Raw genomic sequence first — 11,815 nt, 5'->3', positions numbered from 1 at the left:
AGAACACACTGACCCAGACTAAGGTAGGAAGAGAGAGACTTTTTTTTTTTTTTAAGATTTTATTTATTTATTTATTTATTTGAGCGAGCACGAGCAGAGGGAAGAGGCAGAGGCAGAGGGAGAGGGAGAAGCAGGCTCCCCACTGAGCAGGGAGCCCGATGTGGGGCTCCATCCCAGGACCCCAGGACCGTGACCTGAGCCAAAGGCAGACACCTAACCGACTGAGCCACCCAGGTGTCCACGAAGGAGAGACTTTAATCTGGGCTCTTTCTGCTATGGTTCCAGTCCAGAAAAGGGGGCAGGGGTCCCCTTTGTCCTTGTAGGGACTCCCCTGGACTCAGGCAGCTCGGGGTTGGGGTAGTGAACACTGAGGCTGGAGGTCTCCAAATGGTCCAGGCAGAAATCAGGATTCTTGGAGCCCAGCGTCCCGCATGCTTTTTAAATATCTGACTGCCTTCTGCACCCTCTTGTCCTTGGGGTCCGAACAGATGGACTTGTCGTGGACAGTTACAAGCCTACACAAGAGGGAGGAACCCGTCAGCGGGTGTCAGGGCAAGAAGGCCTTCCGGAGCCCTGGAATCAGTCTTGCTCTGCACTGACCAGGCCCCTGAGGCGCCAAGAGGAGCACCTGAAGTCACACAGCACCTCGGTGACAGATCTGGGACATCAGGCTTGTCGGCAGTGATCTTGACTCCCAAGGTCCCTGCCAGTCCCTCCCGGGGAGCCAGGACTGCGGGACGTTCTGCCCCCCACTTCAGCTCGCTCACTTCCACCGAAAGCCTAGGAACTAGGGGTGCCCAGGAGGTGCCCAGCTCAGGTCCAAGCCGTGGGAAGTGACCACACCGGTCACTCTGAGTGCCGGTGTGACATGGGGCTGCCCTGTCTCTCGGGGCCTCAGTTTCCCCATAAATCGGTGAAGAGGTTGAACCTCATGGCCTGGGGCCTTTTGGGACTCACAGTGTGGGGTGCAGGAGCTGCTATGAGGAGCAGGTTCGGGGTGGGAAGGGGGCCACGAAGGCCCCGCTCTCTCCTCTCCCCAGTGGCCCTTCTGGGAGCTCTAAGGGCCGCCTTCTCCCAGACTCGGCTCCTAGGGGCACGGCTGGGGGGAAGGGTGAGGGGGCCGGGCACACTTACACGATGGCTTCCTTGGGACACTCCCTTGAGGTCTTGTACCACATTTTCAGCCTTTTGAGAGGAATGGCTCCTTTGAAGTACTCTAGGCAGCACTCCCGGCCCACATTGGTCCCTCGCGCTATGGAGAAAGGAAGCAGGAGCAGGTGTGTCCGTGAGCGTCTGTGTGTGTGTGTGTGTGCACGTGTGCGCGTGTGGTATCGCAGTGGGTCCGTGTGTGTGTTTGGGAGTCTCTCAGAGGGGAGTGTCCTGTGAGCGTCTGTGTGTGTCCGTACGTGCACATTTGTGTGCCCGAGGTCTCCGCACTTTGGGGATCCCTGTGGGCTTGTAGGTCCCTCTGTGCATATATGTGCGGGTGTTTGGGAGGGTTTGTGTGCACAGGTCTCTGTGTGTGTCTTTGCATGGTGGTGTGTGTGTGTGCGTCTGTGTGTGGACACATTCGTGTGTGTGAGGTCTCTCTGTGTGCTCTGGGGGGCCCTGAGTGCACACACTCAAACACCAGCCCGGAACCACCCAAGAATTTCCTCTGGGCCAGGCTCTGCGCTGAGCCTCCGCCTGCAGGAGATCCTTCAGCCCTCACGGTGCACCCAGAGACAGGTACTACCACGACCCCATTTTACAGATGATTACATGGAAGCCCAAGGTGCGAAAACACTTTCCTGGGCCTCAGCTTCCTTCTCTTTGCACAAGAAAAAGTATCCAACACTTGCAAATCGGCAAACCGGTGATGCGTGGCTTTAATTAATGCCACGCTCGAGTGTTTTCTAAGAAGCCCCCAACTGTCCTCGGGCCATCGCGGGGATATAACTGGGTTGGACTAACTCACAGAGCTACCCTGAGCTGCGTTTTACAGAAGTGAGAGCCACGGGTGAAGGCTGTGGCGCTGTGGCCGTGTTCCCACGTTGGCTGTCTTACTTCGGCCTTTCTCTTCCACCTGCGGATAGACATCTCTCCCTTCACGCGCCCCGGGAAGCAGCGCTCCTGCCTTCATGCTGATGCCCTCGGTGTCGAGAAAGACCCGGGAATAAAACAGACGCTAACCAATGCTTCCGAGAATAGGTCATGTTCCACTGTCAAAACCCAACCCAGGTCATTGCCTCTCAGTCACTGCAGAGAGAGACGGGCCAGCACTTTGCTCCTCACTGAGCTGACCCCCAAGCTCTGGGGTGGCATCCTCCTCCCCATGCCTCATCCTTTTCCTTTGAATGCCTCCCTCAAAATCCTACTGCTGCCAGCCTCCTCGTCCCTGGAGGAATAGCTGGGCTGTCACTAATGCATAAATAGTGGGCATTGCAACTTGAACTTGGTGCGCCCACCCCTCCTGACCCAGGCCACCTCTTCTCGGCTCTCACCTGCTTGCGTGACCTGCAGAGAAGCCCCCAGGAGGAGTGCGACCAGGAGCAGCATCTTCAGGGGGGTCATGGTGCCAGGAGCCCAGGAGAGGACCTGTGAGTGTAGGTCCTTCTGCTCGGGGGGAGGTGAGGATGGCAGCCAAGTATGGAGGTGACCTATTTAACCTCTTTGGGGATCTTGCCCCACCTCCTGTCACCTCCCCCATACATTCTTCCCTACACCAGTGGAGTCTGAAGATTTTGAGATGATTCAGCACAAGTCCAGTCTTGGAATGTTTGTGGCTTTCCAGAGAATGGACACTCCGTTAGGGACAGAGGTGGGGTATGTGTGTCCGGGGGCCACAACAGTGACATACTTCTCCTTTCACAGGAACATTTCTTGGTTCCTCTATTAAGCAGAACTGAAAAGCCTCTATCGTAAACTGGGTTGGCCTCTGCCCTGAGGCTGGTGAGCCTCCTTCATGCATGGTGTCCTGTATGTGTGGAGGACGAAGGGGACAGCAAGATAGGAGCCAAGAGGAGCTGCCTAGCCTGGGCCTGGAGGAGCTCCCAGGCTCCGGGCAGGCCTCCTGGGTGGGGGTGGGGGGTCAGCAGGCTGCACGGGCACAGGGCATCTTTCAGGGGGTACCCCAGCTCCACTCATTCTGAGAAAGGCCCAGGGCCCAGATGACTTTGGTTGTGGGTGCTTCCCCAAGCTGGGCCCTGAACTGCAGAAGACCAGAGCTTGACAGGTTTTAATCACCATTTAGTCCAAACTGGCCCTTCTATAGATTGGGGAGCCCAGCTACCCAACATGGGGCCCCTTACCCCGGGTTGCAGGGATCTGCGAGGGCCCAGTCTGCAGTGGACACGTGGTCAGGGTCCAACGTGAGCTGCGAGCAGACTTTCCATGCACCATGGGCCACAGCATCCCTGCATCGGGCGCCTCCCCTGGCCACCAGAGAAAATGGCCAATGGTCTGCTTCGGGCTCCCCTGGGCCGGGTGGTAGGAGTCCTGATGACAGCCCGATGACAGCAGGAGCCGTTCAGATGACACCCGGGCCTGCACCATGGGATGCACGTGTTCCTCTCACCACAGCCGGCTCTGTGTCAACCTGGGGCCATTGTTACAGCAGGGATGGTGACCACAGCAGGTGCTGTCTGTGGAGGAGCCACCCCGATGGGGGGAGGGGTGGTGCTCAGACTGTCACCCCGCCAGTCCTCGCAGGGCTCCTCCTCCTCCCCCCCGGCCCCACCCCAGGGCCACCTTGGCAGGCTGGGCCCTCTTCTCGTCCTGGTCAGGGGAGTGCCCTGTCCACGGCAGGACGTCCCCTGGGCAGGATCATCTGTCACCGTCTTGCTGTGTGCCTTTGGGCAACGCACAGACCCTCTCTGGGCCTCACATCATCATTGGTAGAGGGATGTTTAGACTGTCCCAGGGGGCCCCGCCAAAACGGCAGATCTGACATAGCTTGGTCCTCTCAGTGGCTCTCACACCAGCATTTCCTTGCTTCTCTTAGGGTCATGTCCCCCACTCCTCAAGCCATAGCCAGGGGGGTTTTTTGCCCCCAGCCTGTCTGGCTGGGCCAGTCTTCCTGTCTCTGGGACAGGCTGCAATTTGCATGTGCAGCAGAGGGGATGGGTGGGGAGTGGGGTCTTCCTGCCTGTGCTCATCTTGGGCACTCAGCTTCCTGCACAAAGGACAACCTCCACCCCAAACAGAGGCCCCAACCTGAGGAGTCAGAGGAGGCCAGCCTGGGCTGGGGAAGGGGTGCTGGTGCCCTCGTGAGCCTGCCTGGGAGAGGACCACTCTGGCCTGGAGAAGACCTGGGCTCAGAGGAGATGCAAAAACCCTGAGGTGTTTGGGGAGGGCCTGGGTGCCAGGAGGGGCAGAGGATTTCTCTGCCGACGCTGCCCCTCGTGGGTGGAGTGTCTCCTGACCCTCTCCGTCCTTCAGGCTCTTTGCCCAGTGGCTTCTCCACCTGCCACAGGGGCATGGATTGCTCTCCTGTGTTAGACAAGAGGGGTCTGTGAGAATGATGATTAGCAACTTTATTACCAGCGAGGCTGCCCAGCCCCCACCGCTGGGGAAACTCCCTGAGTGGGGCTTGAGTCTCCCCCTTCTTCTGCCACAGACTCAGAACTTTTCTCCAGAAGGACCCGAATTCCCCTATCCCTTCTAGGGAATTGGTTGTGACAGCAGGAGCAGAAGGTTCTGGACTAGCTCTGGCCTGGTCCAGGATGCCTGGCAAGGGAGGGCACAGAGCAGCAAACATGTCAGTGGGCACCCGCTGCGTGTCAGGTACTCTGCCCGGGGCTGTGGCGGGAGGGGAACAAGGCCCGGCCCAACACAGGAATGTGCATGCGACATAAAGCGCTGTGGGCCCAGAGCAGGGAGAGGTTGCTTCTTGCTGAGAGACCTTGGAGGGCTTCCTGGAGGCGGTGGTCAGCGAACTGGGCCTTGTGGCTGGGAGGATTCACACCAGGAGAAGGAGGGGTGGGCATTTCACAGGAGGGAAGCGCTTAGCATGGGCGCAAAGGAGGGAATGTGCAGAGATAAGTGAGAGAAGCAGCCCAGAGCTCTGGGGGGAGGGGGGGACACGGTCCCAATGTGACATGCAGACCGTAAACTCTGTGACGACGGGGGCACGTCTGCCACCGTGTGTATCCCAGCGCCTATGCACAGCCCCCTCTTGACCGAGACAGAGGGGACGAACGAAGAACAAGGACAAGGAGGTGAGCCGGACCCAGAGCCTGGGGAGAAGCCGCAGAGAGTACCTCACTTTGGAGACAACACAGACCAGGGACATTTCTGAGGTGGTTTCCTTGCCAGGGGTTAACTGGCTTATTCCTCCTCGGCTCTCCCAGCTATGAAATGGGTTCCCGGGGACCTTCCAGATGGGATGTCCTGGAGTCTGGGACCGTGCTAAGGGCCTCAAGAGACCTTTATGGTGCTGGGCAGACTCTAGGGCTAGGAGGTCGGGCAGGGGAATCAGGAATGCTCCCTGGAGGAGGCAGTGGGGAGGCAGAGTTCTACGGAGGCTGGCTGGGGAGAGGGCGCCAGAGGAAGGGCAAGGTCACAGGTGGGGAAAGCAGGCCAGATGCAGGCCGAGTAGGACAACAGAGTTAAAGGGGAATTGGACTTGAGCGGAAAGGAGAGGCCAGAGTGACTTCCTGTCTCAACACCTCTGACTCAAGCTGGCCAGACACACCGCCTTTGCACCTGCCACCCTTGCTGCCCCAGGGCCCGAGACTGAGGCCACGGGGAGTCCCTTAAGGACTAGAGAGGATCAAAGTTCCCCCACCTTAGCTTGAAGGGGCTGCACCAGCTGGATTCTGGGTACCTCACCCTGAAAGGGAGGGAGGGAGTTCTTCTGCCCCACCTCTATTATTGCCGTGGGCGGGGGCAGAACCAGGGATGCTATTGTCACAACCCCCAAGAACTTAGCCCCAAACCATTGAGCAGGGGCCAGGTTGCTAGGATGGAGGCTCTCTGTCATCTTCCAATTGCACATGACAATTGTCACTGAGGTGGCAGCCCATGTCAGCTGAGGCTCCAGGGGGAAGAATGACTTGCCTGGAGCCTCCCAGTAAGGATCTAGCATTTTGTCCATTGAGCTCTGTCCTCTGACAGCTGAAGCTAGATTCGTTTCGTCCTTCCCATGGTGGCTGAGATGTGAAGGTCCCAAATGTTATCCTCATTCCCCAATCCCAAAATACCTCCCACTCCCCTGTCCCAAGGGCCTGATGTGCTCACTGATGAGTCAACCTTCCCTGACAGGTCGTCAGTCTCCTTGGCCCCTCCATGGTCAATGGGCAAGACCTGTTCAGCAGGCCACATGGATGTGTCCTGAACCAATTCCCTTGTCACCATCCACATGGCCCCCCATCTCCATCTCCCTGCTGGACTCCAGCCCCACACTCATCTCCCAGCTCCCAGGCTTGCCACTCCAATCCACCCTCCTCTCTAAAGCCCCAAGGTCTTTCCAAAACACAAATCTGAGCAAGGCTCTCCCCTCTCAGAAATCCTTCCATACCTCCCCATTGCCCTCAGGATGAAGTCCAGATTCTCATTGACAACTCCAGCCTCAACTTCTGCCTCCAGCCCCACCATCTACCCCATTACTTTATTCTAGCCACATGGACCTTCTTTCAGTTCCTTGAAAATGCCAGGCTCTTTGTATAGCTCTTCCCCCTGTCTGGAACTCTCTCTCCTGCTCCCCCACACCGCACTTCCTTCCACTCCTACCCTCCTCAGATCACAGCTTAAACCCTCACTTCCTTCCTTCAGCCCCCACCTTCCTCTGTGTCCTCACAGGTCACTGGCTTCCCTCTCATGCTCTCATCACATTACACTGTGATCACTGGTTTGTTTGCCGGGTCTTACATGGAAGACTGTGAACTCCTTGAAAACAGGATCTCTTCTGTGTTCCTACTTGTAGCTCTAGGACTTAGCACCCAGTAGGTGCTCAATAAAATATGTTTATTGACTAGGTAAGAGGTGGATGGTTGGATGGATGGGTGAATGAATGAATGGATGATGGATGAAGGACAGGTAGATGGATGGATGGATGGATGAATGGATGGACAGATGGATGGGTAGAAGGATGGAGGAATGAATAGGTTGATGGATGGACACTTACAAATTTCTGAACTACAGTTTGGGCACAGCTTACATTCTATCCCAGGGTCTCTTTCACTCCAGAACACATTATTTTTGGTCCAGTGTGTCCAACCATTTCATGAGACACACCTGAATTCTCCTGTCATAAATGAGGCAGAAGAATCCAACCAAGGCACTCATTGACTCTTTTCCCATCTAGTTTCCAACTTCCTTGTGGGTTGTGGCCATTTCCTGCCTTCTGTCAAACCTAAATTTCTTTGACCGTGGCTTTGCTCTCATTCCTTCTTCATCCCAGGAAGGGCTCCTTCCCTCAGTCACACTCCCACCTCCTGGCTCTTTGTGTTCTCCCTTTCCATGGTCTCCTCCCCTCTGCTGATGACATGATCTAGGGTCTCTGCTTCTGTAAAACCCTCCTTGACTCCCCAACGTGCTGTCCTCCTATTTCTCCTTTTATTCATGACCAAACTTCTCCCATGTATGGTCTACACCTCTCACTACCATTTCCTCTCTGTTCACATGTGATTTAATTCTTAGCACTATGGCCCTGACACTCTGGGGAAGCCACTTTGTCTGGGCTTCTCAGCTACCCATGGCCACTCTCTGAACTTCCCATCCCCTCACAAAGGGCAGTATGGGGCAGCGGTTACCTGCAGATGCTCTGGAAGCATTCTCTACAGCCCTGGGGCCCAGTCCCTCTTCCGCCTGTTCCTGACTGTGTGACCAAGAACAAGTCTATGAGCCTCACTCTCCTCATCTGAAAATTGGGCATGTTGATAGATGCTCCCTCATGATATTGCTGGGAAAATTAACTGAGACGATATGTGTAAACTTCCTGGTCTCCAGCTGGTTTGATGAATCTCCTTGTCATCGCTAGGAACCATTTCCCTTCCTGACATTCCTCCCCATTGGGATTCGGGATAGGGTTCTTCCCGGAGCCCTCTGTGGGCTCTTCTTTTCGGTAACATTTCTGAGCTCTCACTCCGGGCTGGGCAAGGTTCTCAGCAATTACATCTATTAGTTTACTTTGTTCTCACAATAACCCGAGGAGGTAAGAACTATTATTGCCTACGTTTTACAGATGAGGAAACTGGGGACCAACCACAGTGGTTAAGAAACTGGTCTAAAGGTCCAAAGGGCTAACAAGTGGTGGAAGCGTGTGTGGGGTTCTGTCCTAGGGTTTTTTTTTGTCTCAAGCAATCCTCTCTCCCTCCTTGAGGTCATTCACTCAGGCCTTTGACCTTGAATCTCTGTCTCCAGCCCCAACCAGTTTCTGATCCCAAGACACCCCCCTGGACCTTGCCCCATCCTCTGGCCTCCTCTTGAGCTTAGCCACTCTGGACTGTGGGCTCCTAAGAAATAGAAATCTGTCCCTTTGTGGTTCACTCAGTCCAAGAACAAGAAAGGTGGCACCAAGTCCCTCTCAACCAACTTCCCCCTTTTTTTTTGGCTCAGGCTGGCGTCATTCTCCACCTCCCATCTGCCCCTCTGGTCTGAAATTGTCCCTTTACTCATCTCTCACCTCCAGGCCCCATGGCACATCAGGCACAGACTCTGCCCAGCAATGTCTTCCGGGGATGCTCAGCTTCCTGATCCCCTCCTCATTCCCACTGGCTGGGAACCTGAATCCTTCACACGGGACACCTTATTGACAACTTCCAGACCTGTTTCCTCCTAACTGGTCCTCCTGCATGCTCACGTTAGATGGGTCTTTCTCAAGGGCTGCTCTGACTACACATAGCCCTCAAGAACCATCAATGGCTCCCTGTTCCCTGCCCCCTCCACTCAAAACTCTACGGGCCAGTCTTTAAGCTCTATCATCCCTCCGGATCAGTCTCACCTCGAGGATCCCAGTGCTCAACTTCTGAGAAGGTTGATGTGTGCCCTCACTAGGGGACTTGGTTTTCTATGTCCTCCTCTTGTCTGGATCACCCATCTCCCTGAACCAAATTATATCCACTTCTCATATAGGACATGCCATAAAAGATTAAACAGGGGGGGCCCTGGGGAAGGGAGGGGCTCGGAGCTAAGACTCTTAGTTGGGTAACCCCGGTTTGAATTCAGCTCTGCCATCAGTGGGTTGTGAGACTTGGAGCAAGTGACTTCTCTCGGAGCCTCAGTCTCCCCACCTGCAAAATGAAAATAATAATAGTAAGTACATGAGCAGGTGTTGGTTCACATCGACTGCCTTCGGGCATGTATCTGGCAAATAGTACATGTTCCTGACTTTAAATATCATCTATATGCCAAAGACTCCCAACTTTCTCTTGCAAGCTCCAGACTTGTATGTCAGCTGCCTCCTGAACACGCTGAGCCCGCGACTCAGACCCCTCCAAGTCCGAAGCTGAATTCCCGATTCCCATCCACCCCCACACGTGCTCCTCCCCTGTTCTTCGCCAGCCCCTTCCTTCCCCGTTACTTGGGCCAGAAACCTGGGCACCATCCTGACGCCTCTTCCTCTCACCCCCTCCTTGCCATCTGTCAGCCCCTCTCCTGGCTCCTCTGCCTTCAGAATCCCTCCGGAGCCCACCATCCCTCCCCTGGATCCCTACACAGGCTCCTGGCGGAGTCCCTGCCTCCATCCTTGCGCGCTCCGCTCTATTCTCAGCACAGCGGCCACAGGAACGCGAATCTCCTCCGCTCACCCCAACCCCTGGCTCTCCCCTCCGCCCCGGAGGAAAAGCCAAAGACCCTGCCGCAGCCTCGAGGCCCCGCCTGGCTTCCCGTGCTCTGGCCTCATTGGCCCCCTCGCGGAGCCTCCCCCGTGCCCACCGCCGTGCCGACACTCTCCCTCCCGAGGACGCTTCCCCAGACTGTTCTTTCAGCCTGGAATATTCTTTCCCCAGTTACATGCATGACTCACTCCTTCACCTCCTTCGATATCTGTTTAAATGTCACCTTTCAGTGAAGCCTACCCTATTTAAAAACTGCAACCCACCTCACCTCTCCCTCTGCTCTATTTTTTTCTTTTTTCTTTTTGCTGCGGGCCTTACCACCCCCTAATAACGACACCGTTGACTTACTTATTCCGCCTGCTGTTCGTGGCCCGTCTCCCCCTGACATCCGCCCGGGAACGTAAGTGCCATGGGGCAGAGGCCCTGTCTCTTTTGTGCAATGATCGTGGCACGTGGGAGGCCCTCAGTACATACGGGTTGAATTCAGCGACAGAATGGCTAAATGGCCGGTATTGTTCTCGAAGCCTAGTACATAAGCACTTCTCATTGAGTCTCACTCTTACCCGTGGACTTGTCCCAATCTGTCTCCCTCTCTCGTGCCTGGGCCGCAGCTCCTCTCCTGGCCCCTGCCTCAGCCCTGTAAATCAATTACAGGAAGGCTGCCAGGTTTGGAGCAGGCTGCAGCAGACCTCTCATTTCTAAAGGAAGGTTCCATCGTGGCACCATGAGGGGTGAGCCTTGAACTCGTCACTTGGCGGTACAGTCCTGGATTGTCCCAGTGCTGTCTGGAGGCCAAAGAGATACTTGGAACCAGGAGCAAAGGCTCCCTGGAAAGAGGGAGTTGGACTCTAGCAGTGAATGAAAGTAATTGATTTACAGGGCTGAGGCAGGGGCCAGGAGAGGAGCTGGGTGGGAATCCTTCCTGACACACGGGACCCTTTCTTCTCCCAAGGAAGGTTTCTTTCGACACCAGGGTCAGCAGGGTCAGCACCACGAGCCCAGCATCCGGGAAGCACTCACATCCAGGAAGGCACCTTTTCTAAGGAGCCTGGGGGATCTGGGCCGTTTGAGAGGCTAAAGATCTCCCTGCTTTGTCGTCCAGTCTCACTGCAAATAAGCCAGCCGGGGACGGGCCAGCAGCATTCGGCCATTTGTCACGTGCCACGGTCCTACCTGGTTCGTGGTTCACTCAGGGGGAGCCCACGCTGTGGAAGGGTGTGGCTGCTTCTGAGCAAGGTCCAGACCCAGGAAGCAAGTGCCTCTGGAGGTGAATGAGGTCCTGCTCTCTTTCCAGACAGAAGCAGGTGCCTCCGCAGCCCTCTGGGCCCCGGCCAGAACAGGCTGGGACTTGTCCTTCCACAGGTGGGGGCTTTCTCCTCAATCCCACCTGGCTTCACATAGGGTCGTCCCTTCTTCCTGCTCTGCCTGGGCTTCGTACAGCAATCCTGACTCGTCCCTTTTTTTTTTTTCCCCCAAGTGAAACTAAAACTACCTAATCTAGCTCCAAAAATAATTTGGTGTTTTTATTGGCATCAGGTTGAATCTGTAGACTTCCTTAGGGAGCTGTTTTTCCTGTCAATTCCCATCTACTCCTTGAAGTCTTTCTCACTCTCCTCCCCCAGCCAGTGACTCGTTCCGGAGCCCACGGTGGGCTGCAGGCTGGGGAGCACAGTGACTGGCTCTCTCCATTGTCTGATGTTGGGTTCATTAAGGACACGTTCCCAGGGGAGGTGGGGGAAGAGCAGAGGAATGAAGTCAGAGAAGGAACTGAGGCCCAGCAAAGGTGTGACCTCAGGCAAGTGCCGGGGGTGGCTTCCTCCTGACATGCCATCCACAGGGGCTCTAGAGCTCCAGTTAGAGGGGTGCTGGAGTGTCCCTAGCTAGGGCATCCCTAGCGTCCGACTCTTGATCTCGGCCCAGGTCTTGATCTCAGTGTCGTGAGTTCAAGCCCCGCATTGCGCTCCACGCTCAGCATAGAGCCTACTTAAAAAAAAAAAAACAAAAAAAAACAGGGGGGCACCTGGGTGGCTCAGTCAGTTAAGTGTCTGCCTTTGGCT

At 55.7% G+C, this 11,815-nt stretch overlaps 1 protein-coding gene across 1 annotated transcript; it reads right to left on the bottom strand.

The window, feature by feature from the left end:
* Nucleotides 1–240: 240 nt before the first annotated feature.
* Nucleotides 241–2,661, bottom strand: CCL17 (C-C motif chemokine ligand 17). Its single transcript, XM_032424029.1, has 3 exons — nucleotides 2,484–2,661; nucleotides 1,135–1,252; nucleotides 241–515 (listed from the first exon to the last, which is right to left on the bottom strand). The coding sequence occupies exons 1-3, from the start codon at nucleotides 2,551–2,553 to the stop codon at nucleotides 404–406; spliced, it is 300 nt and encodes a 99-aa protein (XP_032279920.1). The 5' UTR covers nucleotides 2,554–2,661; the 3' UTR covers nucleotides 241–403.
* Between the last annotated feature and the right edge of the window lie 9,154 nt (nucleotides 2,662–11,815).

The sequence above is a fragment of the Phoca vitulina genome, unplaced genomic scaffold, assembly GCF_004348235.1.
Source record: "Phoca vitulina isolate PV1807 unplaced genomic scaffold, GSC_HSeal_1.0 scaffold30, whole genome shotgun sequence".
Taxonomy (NCBI): Eukaryota; Metazoa; Chordata; class Mammalia; order Carnivora; family Phocidae; genus Phoca; species Phoca vitulina.
Note: the sequence above shows the minus strand (reverse complement) of the source record. Positions and strands in the feature narration are given on the sequence as shown.

Excerpts from the sequence above, each read along its gene's own strand:
- CCL17 (XM_032424029.1), bottom strand. The coding sequence starts at position 2,553 with ATGACCCCCCTGAAGATGCTGCTCCTGGTCGCACTCCTCCTGGGGGCT. Across the intron at positions 1,253-2,483 it reads TCTGCAGGTCACGCAAGCAG|CGCGAGGGACCAATGTGGGC; the intron begins GTGAGAGCCGAG and ends CTTTCTCCATAG. Across the intron at positions 516-1,134 it reads TGTCCCAAGGAAGCCATCGT|GCTTGTAACTGTCCACGACA; the intron begins GTAAGTGTGCCC and ends CCTCTTGTGTAG.